Raw genomic sequence first — 26,268 nt, 5'->3', positions numbered from 1 at the left:
TTATAGTTTTTTGTTTTATGTTTAAGACTTTAATCCATCTTGAGATGATTTTTGTATACAGGGATCCAGTTTCATCTACATAAGGCAGTCCAATTTTCTAGCCCCACTGAATTGAAGAGAGTTATCAGCTTTGTCAAAGGTCAGCTGGCTACACGTATTTGGCTTTATTTCTGTGTTCTCTATTCCGTTCCACTGATGTGTGTGTGTTTATACCAGTTCCATGCTGTTTGGTTACTCTTGCTTTGTAAGTATAGTTTGCAGTCAGGTAATGTGATGCCTCTAGCTTTGCTCTTATTGCTCAGGACTGCTGTGGCTATCCTTTTTTTTTTTTTTTTTTGGCTCTTTTTGATTCCATATAAATTTTAGGATTGTTTTTTCTAATTGTATAAAAAAGGACATTGTTATTTTGACTGCACTGAATCTGTAGATTGCTTTGTGCAATATGGTTATCTTAATTTTCCTGAGTCATGAGCATGGGATACTTTTCTGTTTGCATGTGGCATCCATAATTTCTTTCATCCATGGTTTTTAGTTTTCTTTGTAGAGATTGTTCACCTCCTGGGTTACATTTATTCCTGGGTTTGGTTTTTGCTTTCTTGTAGTGACTGTAAGTGGGACTGCCTTCTTGATTTCTCAGCTGGGTTGTCATTGGTGTGTTGAAATGCTACTTTTTGTAAATTGATTTTTTAATCATTACTGGATTTATTAATCGAATATAAGAGTTTTGGGCCAGGCGCGGTGGCTCACGCCTGTAATCCCAGCACTTTGGGAGGCCGAGGCGGGTGGATCACGAGGTCAACAGATCGAGACCATCCTGGTCAACGTGGTGAAACCCCATCTCTACTAAAAATACAAAAAATTAGCTGGGCATGGTGGCGCGTGCCTGTAATCCAAGCTACTCAGGAGGCTGAGGCAGGAGAATTGCCTGAACCCAGGAGGCGGAGGTTGCGGTGAGCCGAGATCGCGCCATTGCATTCCAGCCTGAGTAAGGAGTAAAACTCCGTTTCAAAAAAAAAAAAAAAAAAAGTTTTGGGGTGGTGTCTTTAGGTTTTTCTAGATATAAGATCTTATTATCAGCAAACAAGAATGATGTGCCCTCCTCCTTTCTAGTTTGGATGCCTTTTCTTTCTCTTGCCTGACAGTACCATCATTCTTGGTAACTAAATATATATATTATTCCGAGTATAAGGATATACCATGTACATTCAGTTATTTTATCTCTTACTCTTGGATATTTACATTTCTTGCCATTTTAAATGCTAAAATAGACATCCTTTTATATAAACTTTGCTCACTTGTCTGACTGTTATCTTTGGTTAAATTCAGTAAATGGAATTGTAGATAAAAGGCCTTTTTTTTTTTTTTCCTCCAGAGACAGAGTCTCGCTCTGTTGCCCAGGCTGGAGTACAATGTGTGATAATAGCTCACTGAAGCCTAAACCCCTGGGCTCAAGTGATCCTCCCACCTCAGCATCCGAAATAGCTGGAATTACAGGTGTACAACCACAGGACCTACTTTTTAAAAGCTTTTGATGCACGCCACCACTCTACTTTTCAGAAACAGTGAATGTGCTGCCTAATTGATACTCTCTCTCCCCATCCCTCCTATAGCACCTGAAAGTAACTATTCCCTATTCTTTCACCATCACTGGGTCACATCACTTTCTTTAATCTGTGCCAGTATGCGAAGCGTGATATAGCACTTTAAATGTGTACTTCGTCATGGAAACCAAACGTCATATGTTCTCACTCATAAGTGGGAGCTAAGCTATGGGGATGCAAAGGCCTAAGAGTGACACAATGGACTCTGGGGACCCAAGAGGAAAGAGTGGGATGGGGTGAGCGATAAGAGACTACAAACTGGGTACAGTGTACACTGCACAGGTGATGGGTGCACCTCACAAATCACCACTAAAGAACGTATCCATGTAACCAAACACCACCTGCTCCCCAAACCCTAGGAAATAAATAAAATAGAAAAAAAAGTGTACTTCCTCTTATTATGAATGGATCTGTACATTAGTTTTATGTTTACTGGCTATCTATATTTTTTCCCCAGTGAACTACTTGTTCATGTTTCTAGCTTATTTTCCTATTAAGGTAAAATAAATCTAATTTTTTAAAGCACCTATGTAGTCAAAAAACGTATAAAAGAAAGTTACAGCATAGGCTATTTATTTGGAACTATTCTAATCTTCAAAAACAACCCTGCGAGGAAGATATCTTTGTTCATTCACCTCGTGGAATAATTCACGCAGGAGCTGCAGGTGAGACAGGAGTACGCTCCACACTCTCAAACCTTTTTTTTTTTCTTTTGAGATGGAGTTTCGCTCTTGTTGCCCAGGCTGCAGTGCAGTGGTGCAATCTGAGCTCATTGCAACCTCCGCCTCCTGGGTTCAAACAATTCTCCTGCCTCAGCATCCTAAGTAGCTGGGATTACAGGCATGCACCACCACGCCAGGCTAATTTTGTATTTTTAGTAGAGATGAGGTTTCTCCATGTTGGTCAGGCTGGTCTCAAACTCCTGACCTCACATGATCTGCCCTCTTTGGCCTCCCAAAGTGCTGGGATTACAGGCGTGAGCCACCGCATCCAGCCTCTCAAACCTTATTGTTTGGAAAATCCACTTTGATCTTGCTGGTGCAAATAGAAGAGCAGCTTCTTCAAAAAAGGGAGAGTCAATAGATACCAAACTAGAGAACGGATGAGGTGAGGCAGGTGTGTTATGGAAAAGGACAGCAACGGAGTGACAAACATGGGAACCCTACACTATGCAGCAAGCTGGAAAACACAGAAAACTTTATACATCATAATATAGAAGGAACAATGTGAAAAAAATGTTGGAAACACTGTAAGGAAATGGCAAAAAGTAGACTGTTCAGCGTGAGAGCACAGATGATTTTTGTCTTCACTTGATTTCCCAATGTCTGGAAACGTAGGAAGGACACTACATACCCGTGTCTCCAAGTTAAGGTTGGCTGTTTTCCCGTCCACTGTGACACTAAGAATAGAGTCGTCCTTTACACTTATACAGTCTTCTCCAAATATGTCCCTTAAAATAAGCAGAAATGCAGGATTAGTGAAGAAGCCTAGCTCTATATATCTGAGGAAAAAACAATACTGAAGATAGGTCGCAGTTCTAAAGCAAAGCACTTGTATTTACTTGTTTTTGAGAGGGAGTCTTGCTCTGTCTCCCAGGCTGGAGTGCAATGGTGTGATCTGGGCGGCTCACTGCCACCTCCACCTCCCACATTCAAGTGATTCTCCTGCCTCAGTCTCCTGAGTTGCTGGGATTACAGGTGCATGCCACCATGGCCAGCTAATTTTTGTATTTTTAGTAGAGTCAGGGTTTTACCATGTTGGCCAGGCTGGTCTTGAACTCTTAGCCTCAAGTGATCCACCTGCCTCAGCCTCCCAAAGTGCTGGGATTATAGGCATGAGCCACCGTGCTCGGCTTGTATTTACTCTTGAGACAAGCTTCTTATTTACCTTCATATAGCTTATTAAGTTTATAAAACAGGGAAAATACACAGCTATTATTCAAGAATGATCTATTCAGCAGGCACCATGCTAGGTGGTTTATATACATTATCTTAACCTATAATCATTTTGGTAAGGATCCCCTTTTACACGTTAAGAAAATAAGACACAGAAGTTAGGTGATTTGCTTAAAGCCTCATGGCTAGTAAACAGCTGAACTGGCATTCAAATCCAGGATCTAGGTTAAAATGGCTCACAAGCCCACTAGCTGTCCACTCCTACTTTAATTAAATTTGGTATTTATTGAGCATCTTCTATGTGGCAGGGGCTGTGCTCGGAGCTGGGATACAGAAAGCACTAAGACACTGCCTCTGTCATGGAGGAGAAGGTTTGATCATTATTGCGACATCGTCCTCACTGGTACAGAAGTGTTAGGAAACAGCAGCCCAACCAGCAGGCTGAGTGCAGGTAAGAAAGGCAGGCAGTAAACCTAAACAGCAAACGGACCTCGGTCAGCCTAGGACAGTTGAGTGCTGACAAGAGCGTATTAAGCTGGGGAAGGGGAGGTGGGAATCAGCTGCTTGCATCTTCAGGCAGTTACTGTTCATCAAATGTGTGAATAAACTCAGCTGGGACACTAACACAAAGGAAAAAGATCAAATGATCCATCAATCCATCTATCTACTATCTATCTATCTAGAGACGGAGCCTTGCCCTGTCACCAGGCTGCAGTGCAGTGTCATGATCTAGGCCAGGTGTCCCCAAACTTGTTACACAGTTCACTGTCCCTCAGACCGCTGGAGGGCGCCACATACTGTGCTCCTCTCACTGACCACCAATGAAAAAGGTGCCCCTTCCTGAAGTGCGGTGGGGGGCCGGATAAATGGCCTCAGGGGGCCGCATGCGGCCTGCGGGCTGTAGTTTGGGGACGCCTGATCTAGGCTCACTGCAACCTCCACCTCCCAGTTCAAGCAATTCTCCAGCCTCAGCTGCCTGAGTAGCTGGGATTACAGGCATGTGCTCATTTTTGTGGTTTTAGTAGAGACGGCGTTTTGCCATGTTAGCCAGGCTGGTCTCGAACTGCTGACCTCAAGTGATCTGCCCACCTCGGCGTCCTGAAGTGTTGGGATTACAGGCGTAAGCCAGCACACCCAGCCAAAAAGATTATATTTTAAATACAGAAATGTATTCAAAAGGATAGGAAAAAAAGGTTTCATTTTCATGTGATCCACCACTGTTGGCTTGTCTAAAGAAGCCAATACATTTATTCCTCTCTGATCCTAAGTATTTAAACAACTGGGAAAACAGCTGCATTTTGAAGTGTAAGGACGTGAGAACCTCACAGTCCTGGGCCGAATGGAAGCTCTGTCTCTCACGCTCGTGTTCCTAAGAGCTGAATAGTTCTGGTGTGTTTGTGGCGGTGAGGAGAGGGAGGGGTGGCAAGAAGAGTGGCATCTTTGAAGACATGTGACGACTTCTGTAAGGAAAGTCATCATTTAAAGCCTATCATCTTTTTTTTTTTTAAACCACTAATTTGCTGTTTTAAAAAAGGTTAGAGTAGAATTTTGGGGAAGGTAAGGAAAGAACAGAAATGTTAGCATAAAAGCCTTCTGAACTAGCAGAATACCTTACTTTATTAAAATATCTAATGGGGTGAGGGCTCACATCTGTAATTTCAGCATTTTGGGAGGCCAAGGTAGGAGAGTCCCTTGAGTCCAGGGATTTGAGACCAGCCTGGGCAACATAGAGAGATCCTGTTTCTACAAAAAAATTAAGTTAGCTGGGCATGGTGGTGTAAGCCTGTGACGGGTGCTGGGGTGGACTGCTTGTCTGGGAGTTGAGGTTGCAGTGAGCCAAGATCACACTATTATATTCCAGTCTCAAGACCCTATCTCCCAAAATAAAACCAAATAAAGAGGAATACTTAGTCTAAAGGTAATTCATAGCTTACAGACTAAGAAGAGTCTAGAAGAGAACCATTTTACAAAGAATTCACATTTAACAGGTGACTATAGAAAATAATTCTTGAAGATAGAGTCACATGCGGCTAAGCTTTTTGTACTTGTCCTTATGAGAATGTTTTCTTGGGAGGCCAAGGTGGGCGGATCACCAGGTCAGGAGATCAAGACCATCCTGGCTAATATGGTGAAACCTCGTCTCTAAAAAAAAAAAAGGAGAATGTTTTCACCCTTGCTGACTAGGCCGGCCCTGTGCCAGCATCCTGAGGCACTGTATTAACTGAAATATGAACAGCTGACCTAGCAGGTCACAGGTACTTGGAACTACGTGGAGTACGGAGCTGGAAGGGACGGTGCCACCCCTCTCTTTCCTGATAGAGAAGCAGGCCTCAGGGCAGCACAGGGGCCTGGTCAGAGCCACACCTCAGTCCCTGTAGGAGCCAGAGCTGAATCCTGGGCTCCTTCCAGCCCAGTGTCACTACCTCGTTGAGAAATAATGTGTGAAAAACTTACTGAAGCATGATCTCCAACCGCTTGCTATAAACATGCATTTCTAATTTTTTAGAAACCTTTTGTACTGCACCTGGGGGAAAAAAAAGCAACAGAGTTCAATTTCTAAATTCCTATTCAGAATAACTTCCAAATCAATAATCAGAACATGGTTACTGTTGAGTTAAAGTAATTAAATATGGGATCTTTAAAGTGACAAGCATGGATATGTATTATTTGCCTGCTAAGGGAAATGCATATTTTCATTATTTAATTTCATGTTCTTTTTATTTGTATTTTAAAAAATATTTTCTATTAACATCTTTTCACCCTTTCTCCAATATTTAATGTTCTTATTAAAGAACCACAAAATGACACAATACTATTTTAGTTTGATTTCCCATATTTCTCAAACTTTACATTTATGACCACAGGCAATTAAAACTCCAGGAATTCTAGGGGCATATTCAAGCTCAAAGATCTGTGAAGTCTTTTACCTAAAATGTGATATAAATTTAACATTGTATGAGATATAATTATTTTAATAAACATTAATATTTAAAATCACTTGCCCATTAAATTACTCAGCTTTCCTTCCAAAACAAAGAAATTTGTCAGTTTGGGAAGATGAGTCACCCATAATCTGGAGTTTCAGGCATGCTCTGATGCCTCATTAAACAGCTCTCAGCGCATCACCAGCAGCAAAAGAGTGCAGGGCTCACTGTCTGGTGCTTCCTCAGAAAGTTAAACAGTCAGCATTTGACCTAGTAATTCTACTCCTAGGTATAGACCCAAGAGAAATGAAAACATGGCTACACAAAAAACGAACATACAAATATCCATGGCAGTACTATTCATGAAAGCCATAAAATAGAAACCGAAATATCCATCAAGGGATGAATGATAAACAAAATGTGTAATGCACATACAATGGGAAATGATTTGGCCGTAAAAAGGAATGAAGTACCAATTTTTTTTTTTTTTTTTTTTTTTGAGATGGAGTTTCGCTCTTGTTACCCAGGCTGGAGTGCAATGGCGTGATCTCGGCTCACTGCAACCTCTGCCTCCTGGGTTCAGGCAATTCTCCTGCCTCAGCCTCCTGAGTAGCTGGGATTACAGGCACGTGCCACCATGCCCAGATAATTTTTTTGTATTTTTAGTAGAGACGGGGGTTTCATCATGTTGACCAGGATGGTCTCGATCTCTTGACCTCGTGATCCACCTGCCTCAGCCTCCCAAAGTGCTGGGATTAGAGGTGTGAGCCACCGTGCCCGGCCTGAAGTACCAATTTATGTGACAACACGATAAACCTTGAACACAGCATAGTAAAGGAAGCCAGTCATCAAAGGCTACACACTGTATGATTCCATTTATCTGAAACATTGAGAACAGGCAAATCCAGGAAGACAGGAAGTAGATTAGTGCTTGCTTTGAGTTGGGGAGAACACAGAGATTGAGGCATCATAAGTAAGGGATATGGGGTGCCTTTTTGGAGTGGGGTGTGTGTGTGTGTATTTTTTGAGACAGACTCTCACTCTGTGACCCAGGCTGGAATGTAGTGGTGTGACCATGGCTCACTGCAGCCTTAACCTCTGGGCTCCGGTGATCCTCTCATTTCAGCCTCCCAGGTAGCTGGGACTACAGGCGTGCCCTACCATGTCCAGCTGATTGTGTGTGTGTGTTGTAGAGATGGGGTTTTACCATGCTGCCCAAGTTGGTCTCAAACTCCTGGGTTCAAGCAATCTGCTCCCCTGGGTCTCGCAAAGTGCTGGGATTACAGGTGTGAGCCACCATGTCTGGCCTGGTGTGATGTAAATGTTTTAAAGTTGATTGTGGTGATGGTTGTACAACTCTGAATATGCTAAAAAAATCACTGAATTCTACACTTTATATGCATAAATTGTATGATATGTGAATTATGTTAAATGCTGTTACAAAAAATAGTACAGACTTTAAAAATTCTTCAGACAAAACGCACACACCCCCCCCCACATATATGGATATTTTCATCATTTAATTTCATGTTCATATATATCTATATATATAGATATATATGTTACAAACAAAAAAGACTTCTTTTTACAAAAGGGCTATCAGAATATAACGAAGAGAAAGCAACCTTGGTGGCGTTTGATTTGGACTGAACAGACTGAGGTAAGAAGTGAAGGCCAGCTGTGCTCTTAGAACGATGATGCGCTCGCCCAAATGTGAAAATCCCAAGTTTGGATAGGAAGAAATCAGTTTGATAATTAATAAATATTCATAATCAACTTCCTCTTTTATATATATTTTTTATATATATATATGAAGTGTGTGTGTGTGTGTGTGTGTGTGTGTGTAATGGGGGAAAATGCCAGAAACAATCTTACGGCCTCATCTACAAACAAGAAAATATAAGACTGTCATTTCTTTCTTTTTTTTTTTTCCTTAGAAAGAGTGTCTCACTATGTCATCCAGGCTGGAGTGCAGTGGTGCAATCACAGCTCACCGCAACCTTGAACTCCTGGGCTCAAGTGATCCTCTCATCTCAGTCTCTCAAGAAGCTAGGCCTACAGGCGTGTGCTACCATGCCTGGCTAAGACTCTGTCATTTCAAAGAGACTTCAAGAATTATGATTTCTTCAATGAACTTTCAATTTCTCAGCCCAAGTTGTAACTTTCTCACGTAATATGATGACTTTTTTAAATACTGTATAATCTAAGCGTAGCTTTATTAACTCACTTCTGTACTCCCGCATACCTATTTAAATCTACTCCATGGAAAAGAGTCAAATTGTCATTTCTCCTAAACTATTCCGTAATTCAAACCATAGTTCATCTAAATCTTTTTAATTCATGAATTTAATTGTATATACAACTAACCACTTGCCTGTAATTCCAGCACTTTGGGAGGCTGAGAAGGAAGGACTGCTTGAGCCCAAGAGTTTGAGACCAGCCTTGGCAACATAGCAAGACCCTGTCTCCATTTAAAAGAAAAAAAGGCCGGGTGCAGTGGCTTACACCTGTGATCCTAGCACTTTGGGAGGCCAATGGGGGCAGACCACTTGAGCTCAGGCATTTGAGACTAGCCTGGGCAACGTGGTGAAACACAGGTGGGGTGGCGTGTGTCCACAGTCCCAGCTACTTGCGGGGCCGAAGTGGGAGAATCACTTGAGCCCAGGAGGTTGAGGCTGCAGTGAGCTGAGACTGCACCATTGCACTCTAGCCTGTGACAGAGTGAGACCCTGCCTCAAAAAATAAAGTAAAATAAAAATACAAAATAAAACAGCAACAGCAAAAAACTAACCAGGTGCTAGCCAAGAAAGCTATAAAATTGAACCTTTATTCTTTAATTATAATCATTAGTTTTATTATTAATAATTAAAATAAGCACTTGACATGTAAAAACAATCTCACAAAATATATTAAAAAATAAATAAGCTATGAAACAATTAAAAGAAACTTTCCAAAGTTTGCGTGTATATATATATATATATATGCAAATTCCTGCATGAATATTTAGAAAAACTCGTTAGACACATGAGATCATATTAAACACAAAACCATTCAATCAGACATGTATACCTGTCCTTAGCAGGTCTGTGTGTCAAAACAGGACACACGCATGCTGAAAACAGGTGCCATATCAAATAGAAGAATGGAATGGAATGTAAAAACATAATGTATCTTGAAAATATGTAAGCGTTCCCCTTTGGTAAGAATGGGGACACATAAATTGAGGTTGGTGGTCACACACACACACACACCCCGCAGATAAATACAAGCTGTGTTTCCAGAATCTGGACTGAAGTGTCAGGAGGCTAAGAAATGAAAAGGGAGAAAAATGCCATCAAAGAAGAATCAGACTGTTTCACAGACGGTGCATGGAGAAGCGGGCAGCTTTTTCTGTAAATGGCCAGATGGCATTCTAGGCTTTGTAGACCATATGGTCGCTGTTGCAATGAGTCAGTTCTGCTGCTGCAGTGGGAAACAGGCATCAGAGGAGAGGAACCGGTGCGCACGCTGTGCTTCAGTAACACTGCACTTACCAAAACAAGCGAGCTACATGTGGCTTGTGGGCCACAGTTGTTGACTCTGCTCTAAATGTGAAAATCCCAAGTTTGGATAGGAAGAAGTCAGTTCAATAAATAACAAATATACAGAATCAACTTTCTCACGAGCAGCATAAGTATCAGCGTACCAGTTCTTACAATACTTTTCACCTTTGAAAGGAGAAAGTGCTGCTTATTAAAACCTGTCACTGAGCCCCATGAGTGACAACTCTCCATGCTAAAGTATCACAAACATACCCTGGATCATTATCTTAATGTTGATCCCGTCTGTTCTCTTTCTGTCACCACTTACAGCTAATCCAACAGGAAATACTGCTGGCTTTACTTTTTTTTTTTTTTTTTTTGAGACGGAGTCTCACTCTGTTGCCCAGGCTGGAGTGCAGTGGTGCAACCTCAGCTCACTGCGACCTCTGCCTCCCAGGTTCAAGTGATCCCCCTGCCTCAGCCTCCTGAGTAGCTGGGATTACAGGTGCCCGCCACCACACCTAGCTAATTCTTTTATTTTTAGTAGAGACAGGGTTTTCACCATTTTGGCCAGGCTGGTCTCGAACTCCTGATCTTGTGATGATCCGCCCACCTTGGCCTCCCAAAGTGCTAGGATTATAGGCGTGAGCCACAGCACCTGGCCGCTGGCTTTACTTTTTTTTTTCTTTTTTAAGATGGAGTCTTGCTTTGTTGCCCAGGCTCCAGTGCAATGGCACAATCTTGGCTCACTGCAACCTCTGCCTCCTGGCTTCCTGGGTTTAAGCAATTCTCCTGCCTTAGCCTCCCAAGTAGCTGGTACTACAGGCGCATGCCACCACACCCAACTAATTTCTTTTTTTTGTATTTTTACTAGAGATGGGGTTTCACCATGTTAGGTAGGATAGTCTCGATCTCTTAACCTGGTGATCCACCCGCCTCGGCCTACCAAAGTGCTGGGATTACAGGCGTGAGTCACTGCACCTGGCCAGCTTTACTTTTAAAACACCTCCAGAATCCAGCCATTTTGCACTTACCCCCATGACTTCCATCCTAACCTGAGCCACTGTCTGCCAGCTGAGTGACTGAAGAAGTCCCCACCTGGAGCCTCTGCTTTCTTGCTTGTCTACTTGTCTACTGCTTTCCTAACAGTCTACTTTCAGCAAGCACCACAGAAATCCTTTCAAAACTCTGTCAGATCCTGTCTCAGCCCTGCTCAAAGCTCTGCAGTATTGCCTCACTTTACTCACACTCAAACTCTGAGGTCTTTACAATGGCCAACAAGACCCTATGGGATCTGCCCAACTCTAAACCCTCGAAGGAAGCCCTGGGACACGCCAGAATGTCAGATCCTTGAAGGGGGCAGATCTGTTTGCTTTGTTCCCTGATGCTTCCTAAGCACTCAGAAGCATGCCTGCAGGGAGCAGGTGCTCCGTAAACATCTGTCAAATGAATCTTAATGAAAACATGCAAGCACTTCATCATCCCAAAGGAATATAAAACCTCATTCTCCATAAACTACAAAATGGGGAAGTACTAGGAGGCACTAGGCAACCAGCCAGCTCATCAAACGCTAATACCTGGAACACGCGAAAACAGCCCAGTTCTAACCTGTCTGCCACGAACCTCTGCTGAAAAGGCCAGAGGCTAACCAAAGGAAGGAACGTTTTTATTATTAGTGTAAGAGGGATCACTAATAATACAGTGATAATTATTTTAAATTCAATTACTGTTACATTTACATGAAATGTAAAGGTACACATCACTTTGGATTGGAGTATTAACAGATATAATCAAGATAAAGGCAAACCAACCTATGATAGGTCAGGTATTCCTTCCTGTAAAAAACAGACACGAGCTACATGGAGATTATCCGTCACAGCACAGCACCTCTCATTTCTCAGCATCACTGCTAGGCAAAGCCCTCATCAGAACAATAGATGACATCCTGACAACATCTCTGTGATCCCTCCTCTGCCACAAGGCACGTAAAACGGGCTGACAGAGCATTGACAGTAAACATCACCAAGACTATACAACATCCCAATTGGCCTAAAAAATGCTATTTTTGTATAGAAATTTTATTTTTCAGAAAAATATGTCAATTTCTAATCAGTTGACTATACAGTATTATCAAAAAGATTTCATTTTACAAAATGGCTATCAGAATATAATGAAGAAAAAGCAACCTTGGTGGCGTTTGATTTGGATTGAACAGACTGAGGTAAGAAGTGAAGGCCAGCTGTGCTCTTAGAAGGACGGGGGGCTTTAGAGCTGAAAGCTGCGCTGGCCCAAAGCCTCTGGGCTTGATTCTGCTTTCCACACCCAACCCTCTTCCCTACATCACTTCTGCACCATTACTTACTCATGATCTTTTTAAAAGTTCCTCTTTCTACCCTGCACACTTTTATTTTTACCACCGAAGTATGAAAAAAAATTTTTTTTTTTTTAGACGGAGTCTCACTGTTGCCCAGGCTGGTGCCCATGCCCAGTGATGTGGTCTCTGCTCACTGCAACCTCTGCCTCTCAAGTTCAAGCAATTCTAGTGCCTTGGCCTCCTGAATAGCTGGGATCACAGGCACCGGCCGCCACCCTGGCTAATTTTTTTTGTAATTTTAGAAGAGACGGGGTTTTGCCATGTTGGCCAGGCTGGTCTCAGACTCATGACCTTAAGGGATCCATCTGCCTTGGCCTCCCAAAGTGCTACGTTTACAGGTGTGAGCCACCGTACTACCTGACCGTAAGAGAAAACTGACAATTGCCTTTTTTCTGTCAATATATTTGTTCCCCACGACAAAGACTGTGACACTGACCATCATGTAAGAATCCAGGGTGCCACGTTCTGCGGCTTACACAAATGCACAGCTACCGCCTGTGTTCCATGCACACGGGGGGAGCCATTTCCCATGAGTTAATTCAACTAAAACAAGTTCTCAAATGATGTCCAACTCAAAACAAATGCAAAAGCTTGCCAGTGACTCAAATGAGTAACTTAGATTTAGATCGTCCAGGTATTTGTTTATATCATAGATGCAGCATAAGAAGATGAATTACAAAGTAGTCTGCTAAACTTTTTTCTCATAAAATGAAATAACTAACTATATATTTTGAAGAAACAATAATATTCCATCAGAGACCAGGATCTAATGCCATGTGAAGGGTAACGGCTGAGAGGCTTCCGGTACGGCCACCTCCCCCAGCAGCAGCAGACAGGACTACTCTGTATGTCAGAGACTTACAGCTTAAAACATGCATAAGAGCTGGGAACAGCGGCTCATGCCTGTAGTTCCAGCGACTCAGGAGGCTCAGGTGAGAGGATCATTTGAGCCCAGGCGTTTGAGAGCAGCCTGGGTAACGAAGCAAGACTTTGTCTCAAAAAAAGAAAAAAAAAAAGAGACATGTATTATGCTGACTTAAGTATAAAACAGAATCAAAGAACTAACACAGAAATATCTTCACTGTTTTCTCTGGTTGTAAACTGTCCCATAGGGAGATTTGATTCTATTCAACAAGTTTTACTAAACACGAAGATAGTAGCATATCTTCCTAATCTAACTGGCTCAATACATCACTATTTTGGAATTTCTGACTCAATTACTTTTAAGAGGGCTGCTTCTAAAAGGATTTTATCTTACTCTTAATTGCAGCCAGTTTTGCAGTGTGAATGAAGAACCAGGACAAAAATAAGTAAAATACTAATAATATACATTGCTGTGTGTATTTTCTATCTTAAAGATTACACAGAAATGATCAAGTTTGTTATGAGTCTATGTACTGCTTTTTAGTTCAGAGAAACATAAGAAAAACGAAAGAATTAAAAGATAAAAATAAAAGAACCCTTACCTTTTCTTATTTTGGGATTTGACTGAACTTCCAATATCACAGTTGTTACTGTATCTGCATACATATCATTAGAAGGGTTTGCCAACCACTGGAAAGCAAAAGGCAGAATTAGGAAGTGACCCACCTACAGAGACCAACCACAAAAGCTACAACTATAACCCACCCAACCATGACTATACATATGGAACTACTGCTTCTAACATTTCACTGAAATTAACTGACTCATTGTTTACTGAAATTAATAATACCATATTCCTCTTTCTGTAAACAACAAAAGTAAATTGTACTGAGCACTTCCTTTTCACATAATGTTTTATAGGTGTTATCATTTAATTTTCATTAACAAATAGTACTATTAACTTCATTTTATAAAAGAGAAAACTGACTCAGAAGTTACTTGCACAGGATAATTGCTGGGGCTGGGCTAACCTCAAATTCCAAATGCTTATATTTAGTATAGTATATGACTACAGACAGAATGTGAAGAGGGTAATATTTTAAACATTTACTTTTGTTTCTCACACTAAGCCTCAGATCCCCTGGCTTTTATTCCTAGGGTAAACATTCTCTGACATATTAACGCAGTCTCTAATAGTATTTAGTAGCATGAGCTAAATTAATGTCTCTAATAACTTTCCCCCTTTTCTGACATTAACATTTCTATATTGTTGCATGTAACTTCATGTTTATAGATAACTACTCCTTTTGACACTTTCTTTGTGTGTGTGGTTTTTTTTTTCCCCCAGGGTCTTGCTCTGTCACCCAGGCTAGAGTGCAGTGGCATGATCTCGGCTCACTGCAACCTCTACCTTCCAGATACAAGTAATTCCCCTGTCTCAGCCTCCCAAGTAGCTGGGACTTCAGATGCCTGCCACCATGCCCGGCTAACTTTTGTATTTTTAGTAGAGACTAGGTTTCACCATGTTCTCGAACTCCTGACCTCAGGTGATTTGCCCGCCTTGGCCTCCCAAAGTGCTGGGATTACAGGCGTGAGCCACTAGGCCTGGCCTGGCACTTTCTTTAGTTGCTTTTAGCCTTATCAATCAAATTTAGACTTAAATCACAGAACTGTATTGGGACCAAAGCTGAGAAATCTTTATTGTTTTAAAATAGAATGTATGCAAGGCAGGTGGATCACTTGAGATCAGGAGTTCAAGACCAGCCTGGCCAACCTGGTGAAGTCCTGTCTCTAGTAAAAATACAAAAATTAGCTGCGCATGGTGGCATGCACCTGTAGTCCCAGCTACTTGGTAGGCTGAGGCAGGAGAATCATTTGAACCTGGGAGGCAGAGGTTGCAGTGAGCCAAAGTCACACCACTGCATTCCAGCCTGGGTGACAGGGCAAGACTCTGTCTCAAAAAAAAAAAAAAATCAGAATGTATGCATAACATAGTTGACCATCTACCTTGGCAATTTACACACACTTCTACCTTGGGGCAGAGCAGCAGACAAAGTTCCTCCCTGGACTATTCAATAACAGGACTCACTTTGAAAGAACTTCTTTAAACTTAATGGGCACCAATCTATTAAATCAACTATGTAATTCCTTTGGTATCTATCTTCAAAACTCCACAAGCTGGATCTTAAAATTCTAATAGGAACCACATCACTTAATTTAATAATTTCTAGCCTTTTCAGATTTGGGTCACTTTATTGTTATTTATTTGAATCTTCAAAAGTCTACTCTTTTAATGAGTGGTACATGATAAATTTGTCTTAATTTAACAAAATTAAATTTTTACCTTAAGAACTGTAAACCTTTTGAGATAACTAAAAACATCTTGGGGTACCACAAAATCAGTTGAGATTTATATGAGAGAATGACACTTACTACACATGCTAAATGTGAAACCTTAATTTATTATTAGTTTTTTGTGACTACATAGAAAATGCTCAGCTACTTAATTATACTTAATGCTGATCTTGAAAACATATATATATATGTACTTTCCAACAATATTCTTTTTCTAATTGGGAAGAAACTAACTTTCTGTACGATTATACATGAACTCTTTTTAAACTTTTTTCCCCTCATTGTTTAGGTAAATGATCTTATCTTACTTCTAATACCACCATGCCTGGTTCTTGTATTACAGTAATATTTTTGAACACTTTCAGAGCGGGTTTTTCTTGAATTTCTAATTCTTCCACATCACCTGAAAGAAAGACGTAATTACAAGATGCATATACTTTTCTGATAATCTTCCAGAGACCATTCATTTGTTTATAGACAGCTCAAATAAAGCAGCTACACGATGAAAAAGTAACTCATTTGTATAGTCCATTTTTAAACAGCAAAGTACAGCAACTGAAGTCTGAACATGTACTGCAAAAATTCAGATAACTAGGTAGCATTTAACTTGGACATCAAACATTTTATCAGTAGTAAACTTAAATGATGTTTGAACATCTGTTTTGTATACAAGGGTTTTAGCCTTCCAGGAGCATCTTAACATGTGATATAAAACCAGTCAATTGTTGCCAACTAGTTTTGTCTACCTTCTGTCTTCGTAAGCTTAATTGTTCTACAGTGAAATTCTATTGCTGAAGAAACTTTTCTGGCCTTTCTAGCATCCTCTTAATCAAGGACAGTTCAGACATATTTTATTAACCTTCTATGTTATGACAGATAATCCTAGTGCAATCCAAGGTTTAAAAACAAGACTTTCTTTCTACTGGTTTATTTTATGGTAGCACTTCATGAGTTATGAAGAGCGTTACTGATGGAAAATGTATTTTGTAATATGAAGTATTCTTGCTTTAACAGAAAGTTCACACCTTTTAATTTAGGCACTGACCTCATTATGTTAATACACAAAATCTCAAACTCAAATTATCTATTCTGAAAACATACTAGGTTTATTTTCTCACTGGCCTGTGGCTAGTGGTCATGAACTCTTATAAAACCTGCTGTATAGACTGGTATCGATAAAACCAGAAAAATTATTTTCACTGATCAAAGAAAAGAAATAGGTCAAATTTTAGGTATCATCAAGTAAAACAGATTTTAAACACAAGGAACAAAGACTACTAAATTTTAAGTGGGCCAAAGTTAAGTGTTACGGAATTTAAAAAAATTTTTGAGTATATTTTCTTCTTAAAAAAAATTTTTTTAGTGTTTTTAAATTTTTTTCCAGGACCATCAGGCAAGAATATGAGTCTATTTTCTAAAATTTCACATAAAGGCAATAATAACATGACTACATATATTAATAAAACATATAATTCTGAGATAATTATCAAAATTAAGTAACATTCTTTTCTAGAAAGTTTTCTTACTAAAAAACAGAAAGCAATGAAATGAATTTTAATACACACACACACCTGTCAATTTCTGCAGCTGGTAATAGAGCAAATTAAAGGGACCAGTATATGGAATGGCTTGGGTCTGCTTCACAGTGCTCATGGCCAGGTCAGTATAATCTGAAGAGAAAATCAGAATAGACTTGAAGAAACAGTATCAGTCTGACAAAACACATACCAGGAGCAAAGAAAAAAGAAAGAAAAGCAAAGTAAATGTAAACATGTTTTTCAGAAAGCTAACCAGATGCTCCTTAATTTGGTACCACCTGACATTTCCCGATCCATCTCCCTATGTCCCCACGTCTCTCGCTCAGTGAACTTCTACTCCAGCCTTAGGAAAGCACCTCATGCCCCCAAACACACCAGGTTCTTGGATGCCTTGAAGCTGATATGTTAGCTATCATCTGCCTTCTTTCCTTGGTAACTCCCAACAATCATTCACCACCCAGCCCAAGGGCTGCCTGATTTGCAAAATTTTTCCTAACTCCTGAGGTGCCCAGTCTCTTCATATACTTATCACACACTTCTATACGCCACTGAGCAATACCAGGATGAGCTCTTCCCAAGACCGTTTTCCTCATTATACAGATTGCAAGGGCTGGGACTACGTGGCATAAGAGTAAGAGCTCACTCACAGAATGAAGGCACAAGTCACACAGTGACCTACGATGCTTTGAAAGCAGACAGCAGGGCAATTTCACAGGTAAATACCCCAACACACTACTACTATTTCTGCTGTCTTTTCTTTTCTTTCTTTTTTTTTTTTTTGAGATGGAGTCTCACACGGTTGCCTGGGCTGGAGTGCAATGGCGCAATCTTGGTCTCCAACCTCTGCCTCCTAGGTTCATACAATTCTTCTGACCAGCCTCCTGAGTAGCTGGGATTACAGGCACACACCACCACATCTGGCTAATTTTTTTGTATTTTTAGCAGAGATGGGGTTTCACTATGTTGGCCAGACTGGTCTCGAACTCCTGACTCTGTGATCCACCCGCCTCGGCCTCCCAAAGTGCTGGGATCACAGGCATGAGCCACTGTGCCCGGCCCACTATTTCTTATTCCTGCATAAAGCGTATATAATTTATTAGTACCATGTAAGTCACCTTGAGCATACTATTTACTTGAAGATAATACCATATTCATCGGAAAATGACTGGTTAATGGTTCAGTAAATTTATAAAGACAAAGATGTAATCTTATTGGTTTTGTGCAATTTTTCATTTTTCTTTACAATGAGATTCAATTTATACACATTAGAGGCATCAGTTATAGTTGGTGTTACTTATTTGGATGCTGAAAGTTCCAATGTAATGAAAAAATGAGGCTTTACATTAATTTCTGCTTTTAAAGAAATTATAGAAGCTGTTGTTCCTACTCTTTCTGCAATGGTGAAGGAATGGAAAGGCCCAGCAAGTGATATAAAGGTCATGAAAAACTGAAATGCTTATGTAAAGGTCATAAAAACCAAACGGCTTATCTGGCGAATCCAAAGTCACTTCAGAAGATAAAAGGCCACCAGTGTGTTGTAGAGGGCAGGAAACAGGGTGAACAGGAATAGTCGATGAATTCAGAAATGAACTTAACGTTTCCAACAATGAAGCAAGTGATTTCACAAATAATTTAAATCTTTCAGTAGTTTACGGGAAGTGTTTTCTTCTTCCCACAACGCTAATTAGATTACTCGTACCTATTCCTTTGTTATTATTTGCCTGTTACCTAAAATTTGGCCACTAGGTGAAAAGTTTTCATAGATTTTCTTTCAGTGCTAAGGTGAAGTTAGATTTTTTTTTTTTTTTTTTTTTTTTTTTGAGACAGAGTTTCGCTCTTGTTACCCAGGCTGGAGTGCAATGACGCAATCGCGGCTCATCGCAACCTCCGCCTCCTGGGCTCAGGCAATTCTCCTGCCTCAGCCTCCTGAGTAGCTGGGATTACAGGCACATGCCACCATGCCCAGCTAATTTTTAGTATTTTTAGTAGAGACGGGGTTTCACCATGTTGACCAGGATGGTCTCCATCTCTTGACCTCGTGATCCACCCGCCTCAGCCTCCCAAAGTGCTGGGATTACAGGCTTGAGCCACCGCACCCGGCCCTGAAGTTAGATTTGACATTTAATAGTATACTTACTGGACAGGTCGCAAGGGGAAAGTATGTGATAATTAAAGTTTCTTTTAACAAGTATTCCTGAGACCCGCTGGCCTTGTTCTGGTTTTTTGTCTGCTAAAAATCCCATAACCTGTTTAAAAAAAAAAAACTTGAAGATAGAACCTGGTAAAATACAGTTATTCAGTACTAAACTGCAGTTCATCAGAATGATCATAACACCCTGAACTATGAAGACACATGAATTTAGTGATGAAAAACATAAAATGTTTTGTATCTCTATGACGAGGGCAACAGCATTGCTACATTGTCAAAGGGAAGAGTCACAGTGGCAGATTTAGCAAGAATGGCTAGGTGCAGTTCAGTTCTAATCAGTTCAACAACCAAGTCACTTACTAGGTGCTGGGGCTTAAGAAAGCTCTCACTAGTTGCAAAGTAGTAGGGAAGGCCGGGAAGTGCCCATGAAACACACACATGCACTTCCTCAGGCTGGTTGCAAACTCATACAGAGAGTGAGGTACACTGATACAGATCTGGGAGGCTGTGGTACACTTAACACTAAAAGCAGCAGCAGCAGCAGCTTTGAATAAAAAGGTCAATAAAGACAGGTATGGGTGAGCTCATAAATTGAGGGAGAAACATTTTAAGAGAATAAACAACCATTTAAAAACAAAAATATTACAAATGTGAAACATTTTTTGTTTGAGACAGATTTTTTTTTTTTTTTTTTTGAGACGGAGTTCCGCTCTTGTTACCCAGGCTGGAGTGCAATGGCGCGATCTCGGCTCACCGCAACCTCCGCCTCCTGGGTTCAGGCAATTCTCCTGCCTCAGCCTCCTGAGTAGCTGGGATTACAGGCACGTGCCACCATGCCCAGCTAATTTTTTGTATTTTTTTTTAGTAGAGACGGGGTTTCACCATGTTGACCAGGATGGTCTCGATCTCTTGACCTTGTGATCCGCCTGCCTCAGCCTCCCAAAGTGCTGGGATTACAGGCTTGAGCCACTGCGCCTGGCCCAGTTTTTTTTTTGTTTTTTTTTTTTTTTGGAGAGAGTCTTGTTCTGTCACCCAGGCCGGAATCCAGTGGTGTGATCATCGCTTACCATGTGCGCCACCATGCCTGGCTTATTTTTGTATTTTTTATAGAGATGCGGTTTCACCCTGTTGCCCACGCTGATCTTGAATTCCTGAATGTAACAGATCTGCCTGCTATAGCCTCTGAAAGGGCTGGGATTACAGACGTGAGCTGCCAAACCTGGCTGAAATCCAGTATTCTTAAATATAACTTCTCTCAACTGCAAATAAATGGGCTCAAGGGAATAAAGACGGGGTGTTCCATACTTGTTTACCTTTAAGCAAGTAAGAGCGAATAGCAAGCAGGCAGTGCTCTATTTGTTCTCATAAATAATAAACAGAAAGAGTTGTATTTCATAGGATTTCTTAGGGTTATTTTCTCCTTAATTGTTGGCAGCTTTCAGTAAAGAACCTTTGCTCTTAGGAAACTATTTTTAATACAATGATGCTGTACTTGAGAGAAAAAAACAACTAAAGGTAATGATTTTAAATAACTAAAATTATGGGTAAGAAACAGAACACTCCAATAAGAAACCCAGCTTTTCCTGAACTCAGTTTAATTCACCTTCTAAACTGTTTGATCGAAACACTTTTTTTCTCCCCACATCTCTACCACCAGCAGAGTATGGGAAATACAGTTCTAGGTTCTCAACTGAATATATTTTTCTACAGGTATAAGAAAAATACTATTAAATTGGCCCCTGGAAAGTTTTGCGAACAGTAAGACTCAGGAGTAACGGCAACCATTTACAACACACTCTTAAGTTTTACTAATTTCTTTTTTCCTCCAATTCACCTTCGAGAAAGGATATTCATTAATTAGCATCTGCAGGTTTGGCTAATTTTGTATTAAAAGAGTGTTGTTAAGTTGCTTATTAACATATGTAGATTTGTTTTTTAGACGGGGTATCGCTCTGTTGCCCAGGCTGGAGTGCAGTGGCACGATTTCGGCTCACTGCAACCTCTGCCACCCAGGTTCAAGCAATTCTCCTGCCTCAGCCTCCTGAGTAGCTGGGATTACAGTTGTGCACAGCCGTGACTGGCTAATTTTTGTATTTTTAGTAGAGACAGGGTTTCTCCATGTTGCCTAGGCAGGTCTCGAACTCCTGATCTCAGATGATTCACATACCTTGGCCTCCCAAAGTGCTGGGATTACAGGCATGAGCCCATACGTTGATATTTAAACCTTCAACTAAATCATTAAAATTTGTGCCTGAGGCTGGCGCAGCGGCTCACACCTGTAATCCTAGCACTTTGGGAGGTTGAGGTGGGTGGATCATTTGAGGTCAGGAGTTTGAGACGAGCCTGGCAAGTGTGGTGAAACCCCGTCTCTATTAAAAATACAAAAAAAATTAGCCAGGTGTTGTGGTGGGTGCCTGTGATCCTAGCTACTCGGAAGGCTGAGACAAAGAATCACATGATCCGGGGAGGTGGCAGTTGCAGTGAGCTGAGACAGTTCCAGTGCGCTCCAGCCCAGGTGACAGTGTAAGACTCTGTGTCAAAAAAAAAAAAAAAAAAAAAAAGTTTGTGCCTGTAGTCCCAGCTACTTGGGATGCTGAGATGGGAGGATCAGCTGAGCTTAGGGAGGCTGAGGCTGCAGTGAGTCATGAATGCACCACCACACTCCAGCCTGGGCAACAGAGTGAGTTGTTTGACATGTCAAACAAAAAACAGAATGTGGGAGTGCAGATATCTCTTCAACATACTGATTTCAATTCCTTTCTAAAAAATTTAAAATTACATATATGCATACATTTTTAAAGTTTCCCTTAGAAATATTTCTAAGAGAGTTGTGACCAACAGAAGTACAGACGCAGGTCTGACAGCACCCCTCTAAAAGCCATATCAGCTTTCCTTAACTATTTCAACTTTACATTCTGAAAATATTACATTTCACTCTCAAAAATGGTTAATTCTTTTATTTTTTCTAGACAAGGTCTTGCTCTGTCACTCAAGCTGGAGTGCAGTGGCAGGACAGTGGCTCACTGCAGCCTCAACCTCTTGGGCTCAAGCCATCCTCCCACTCCAGCCTCCCAGGTAACTGGGACTATAGGCACATGCCACCACACCCAGCTAATCTTTGTATTTTTTGTAGAGAATGGGTTTCGCCATGTGGTCCCAGACTGGTCTTGAACTCCTGAGCTAAAGTGATTCACCTGACCCCGCCTCCCAAAGCCCTGAGATTACAGGAGTGAGTCACTACCATGCCCAGTCTTGATTACTTCTTTTTTGTTTTTGTTTTGAGACTGAGTCTCACTCTGTTGCCCAGGCTGAAGTGCAGTGGCGTGATCTCAACTCACTGCAACCTCCACCTCCCAGATTCAATCTTAGCTCACTGCAACCTGTCTCCCGGGTTCAAGTGATTCTCCTGCCTCAACCTCCCAAGTAGCTGGGATTACAGGCACCTGCCACCACGCCCAGCTAATTTTTTTTCGTATTTTTAGCAGAGGTGGCATTTCACCATGTTGGCCAGGCTGGTCTCCAACTCCTGATCTCAAATGATCCACCCACCTCGGCCCCTTAAAGTGCTGGGATTACAGACGTGAACCACCATGCCTGGCCAATTAATTCTTAAAAAGAAAATGTTTCCATATTCCTTCATATCTATACAAACACAGATGTTTAGAGACATGTGCCTACATTTAGATTCTCAGGAAGAATGACAAGAGGTGGACATACAGCTGCACTGGCTACAGTAACAAACAGTAATGAACATTTCTTTACTCTCAGATGTGGGAAGGAAAAACAAGTGGGGTGTGGATTAAAGAGCTATCAGATTCAGCTGCATTAAGGCCTAATCGAGCTGAACACTTTCCATCTGAAGAAATGAACGGACAGAACTGAAAGCAGCCAAACAGGGTAAGGATACAATTCCTGCGGTATAACAAGTAGACAGAAATAAGCATATTCTTTTGACTGAGGGAGATCTATTTTCTTTTCTTTTTTTTTTTTTTTTTGAGATGGAGTTTCGCTCTTGTTACCCAGGCTGGAGTGCAATGGCGCGATCTCGGCTCACCGCAACCTCCGCCTCCTGGGTTCAGGCAATTCTCCTGCCTCAGCCTCCTGAGTAGCTGGGATTACAGGCACGCGCCACCACGCCCAGCTACTTTTTTGTATTTTTAGTAGAGACGGGGTTTCACCTTGTTGACCAGGATGGTCTCGATCTCTTGACCTCGTGATCCACCCGCCTCGGCCTCCCAAAGTGCTGGGATTACAGGCTTGAGCCACCGCGCCCGGCTATTTTCTTAAGTACAGTCTTTCATGGATTGGATCGACGGGAACCATAGCCTTTTACCTTGGCCAGTTTTTCTCCTCTGAAGTTTAAGGTCACTGCTTCTGTATTCCGAGGATTATGAACCTCTATGTGAACTTCATCATTATCTTCATATTCTCGAATCAGTGCTGCTTTCAACCTGGCCATTTCGTTCTGTTCTCCATGGACTAAAATCTACACAGAAGAAATGTTAAAAGAACATAGGAAAACATCATTCAGATTAATCATGGTCTTTAGCTGAATTAATTAAATATATGAAACAGAAACATACCTAGAAGCTCTGAAACTTTACTACTTTTAAGGACCTTCAGCTGATTCAACTTGTATACACACAGTCATTCTGTTTGGCTTTAAAAGACCCTTATGTGGTACTATTTGAACAGAGTAAAGAAACTTCTTCTCTACTCCAGTCTTTGCCACTAATGAGATATATACCTTTTCCATGTTTCACTGTTTCTCTGTTCACAGTGGGAAAGGGCTGACTTCTGTAATCTTCCAGTTTTAAATGCCTATGACTCTGGTACAAAACTATTGCTACCCTACTGTCTCAGAAAACACCCATGGTTCGTTCTTTTTGAGATGGAGTCTTGCTCTGTCGCCCAGGCTGGAGTGCAGCAGTGGCACAATCTCAGCTCACTGCAGCCTCCACCTCCTGAGTTTAAGCAATTCTCCTGCCTGAGCCTCTCAAGTAGCTGGGTTGAGGTGCATGCAACCACGCCTGACTAATTTTTGTATTTTTAGTAGAGACAGGGTTTCACCATGTTGGTCAGGCTGGTCTCAAGCGCTTGACCTCAAGTGATCCACCCACCTCGGCCTCCCAAAGTGCTGGGATTACAGGGGTGAGCCGTTCTCCTTAGGTTTCTTAAAATAAAACTTTCAAAGGATGCTGTGAAGAAAAACAGTTACTTCTGATGTTTTCTTCTATTAAAGCAATAGCTCATATATATATATATATATATTTTATTTTTTATTTTTATTTTGAGATAAGTCTTGCTCTGTCGCCCAGGCTGGACTGCAGTGGCATGATCACAGCTTACTCACTGCAACCTCCACCTCCCAGGTCCAAGTGATTATCCTGCTTCAGCCTACTGAGTAGCTGGGATTACAGGTGCATGTCATCATGACTGGCTAATTTTTGTATTTCTAGAAGAGACAAGGTTTCACCATGTTGGCCTGCCTTGTCTCGAACTCCTGGCCTCAAGTGATCCACCCATCTTGGCCCCTCAAAGTGCTGGGATTGCAGGCCTGAGCCACTGCGCCCAGCCAAGATAGATTGTTCTTAGCGTCTTACATCTGGTAGATGGCTTGTGGCTGGCCATGGCCAGCACCAGCATGAGGCAGAGGCTCACTGCTTGGAGGGGAAGGGCCTGAGCCTGGCTGCCTGAGCAGAATCCTGGCGCTGCTGCTTATTAGCTGTGACCAAGGTATTTCACACCTCAGTTTTCTCATCTGCAGAAAGGCTGTTGGTCATGAAAATTAAGCAAGTCAGTTCATACACAACACAAGCACAGTGCCTGGCACATGGTGAATAATCAATGTTAGCTATTTTTAACTACTACCACGACACTACCAGTATTGCAATTTTCTCCTGCTGATGTACTTTTGCTGGAGGTGGTTATTAAAGGAAAATGAGCATGAAGTTCCACCCAAGAACTTAAACTGTCAGCAGAAGTAGAACCAGGGGAGCGACAGGATGAAACGGGACTGAGGATCAGGTGGTGACACCACACGGGAAGGGCAGTATGGCTTTTCCTCCCTGGCTTGGAAATCTGGGCAAAAATGTTCATACACACATACAATAGGAAACACCTGGGAGGAGCCTTCTGTGACTAAACTCTACAGGCCAGGACGCTATGGACAGGAGAGTGCTTTTTCTCTACCAAATAATCTGCTCATTAAGGGCCAGTGGGCAAATACCTGTGAGGCCCATCATGCTAGAAATAACTCAAAAACAAAAGAGTTCACAAAAAGGTACTCAACATTAGTCATTAGAGAAACGAAAATCAAAACCACGACGGGATACCACTTGACACTAGCTGAAAAGTGACACAACCAAAGGTCCATCCACAGGCGGATGGATAAACAACATGTGGTCTCCATATAATGGACTATCACTTCGGCATGAAGTTCTGATGCCACAACGTCATGAGCCTTGAAAACCTCATAGGCATTATGATTCCTCTTATATAAAATACCTAGAATAGTCAAATTCACAGAAATAGAAAGGAAGTTTGAGATTACCGGGGTAGGGGGAAGGGAACGGGGAGTTACTGTGTAATGGTCAGAGTTTCTGTTTGGAGTGATGAAAAGCTGTGAAAGTAGACAGTGGTGATGGTTGTATAACACTGTGAATATAACTAATGTCACTGGTTTGTACCCTTAAAAACGGTTAAAACTGCAAATTTTATGTTAGGTATTTTACCACAGTAAAACGTATTTCATATTTAAAAAACAACAAGCAAACAACCAAAACTAACAAAAGGCCATTTCTTCTAAACTGCTTTCCAATATACTCAGAAAGGGTATTTAATCTGTTTTCTATTATCTATGGAAATAGAGAGAGAATAGATAGAAGTACCCTTTCTGAGTATATTGAAAAGAGATGAAGAAAATAGATGAAATATCCTTCATCTATTAGAGTTCTTCTAATTAAAATACATACTTTTGGCCAGCTGTGCAGTGGCTCATGCCTGTAATCCCAGCACTCTTGGAGGCCAAGGCGGGCTGATCACGAG

The 26,268-nt window shown here is 41.3% G+C and overlaps 1 protein-coding gene across 2 annotated transcripts in view; it reads right to left on the bottom strand.

Annotated features, from left to right (window-relative positions):
* Positions 1-26,268, bottom strand: part of CPSF3 (cleavage and polyadenylation specific factor 3) — a 52,762-nt gene that overhangs the window by 4,802 nt on the left and 21,692 nt on the right. For both annotated transcript variants that reach the window (XM_039479332.2, XM_039479339.2), the window contains exons 11-17: positions 23,555-23,707; positions 19,210-19,318; positions 17,106-17,204; positions 15,843-15,937; positions 13,782-13,869; positions 5,951-6,020; positions 2,955-3,051 (exon numbers count right to left, since the gene is read on the bottom strand). In XM_039479332.2, the coding sequence (XP_039335266.1) occupies positions 2,955-3,051; positions 5,951-6,020; positions 13,782-13,869; positions 15,843-15,937; positions 17,106-17,204; positions 19,210-19,318; positions 23,555-23,707 (711 nt within the window). The remainder of the gene's footprint in view (positions 1-2,954; positions 3,052-5,950; positions 6,021-13,781; positions 13,870-15,842; positions 15,938-17,105; positions 17,205-19,209; positions 19,319-23,554; positions 23,708-26,268) is intronic.

The sequence above is a fragment of the Saimiri boliviensis genome, chromosome 1, assembly GCF_048565385.1.
Source record: "Saimiri boliviensis isolate mSaiBol1 chromosome 1, mSaiBol1.pri, whole genome shotgun sequence".
Lineage (NCBI taxonomy): Eukaryota > Metazoa > Chordata > Mammalia > Primates > Cebidae > Saimiri > Saimiri boliviensis.
The sequence above is the reverse complement of the archived record's forward strand: the minus strand, read 5'-3'. Positions and strand labels throughout refer to the sequence as shown.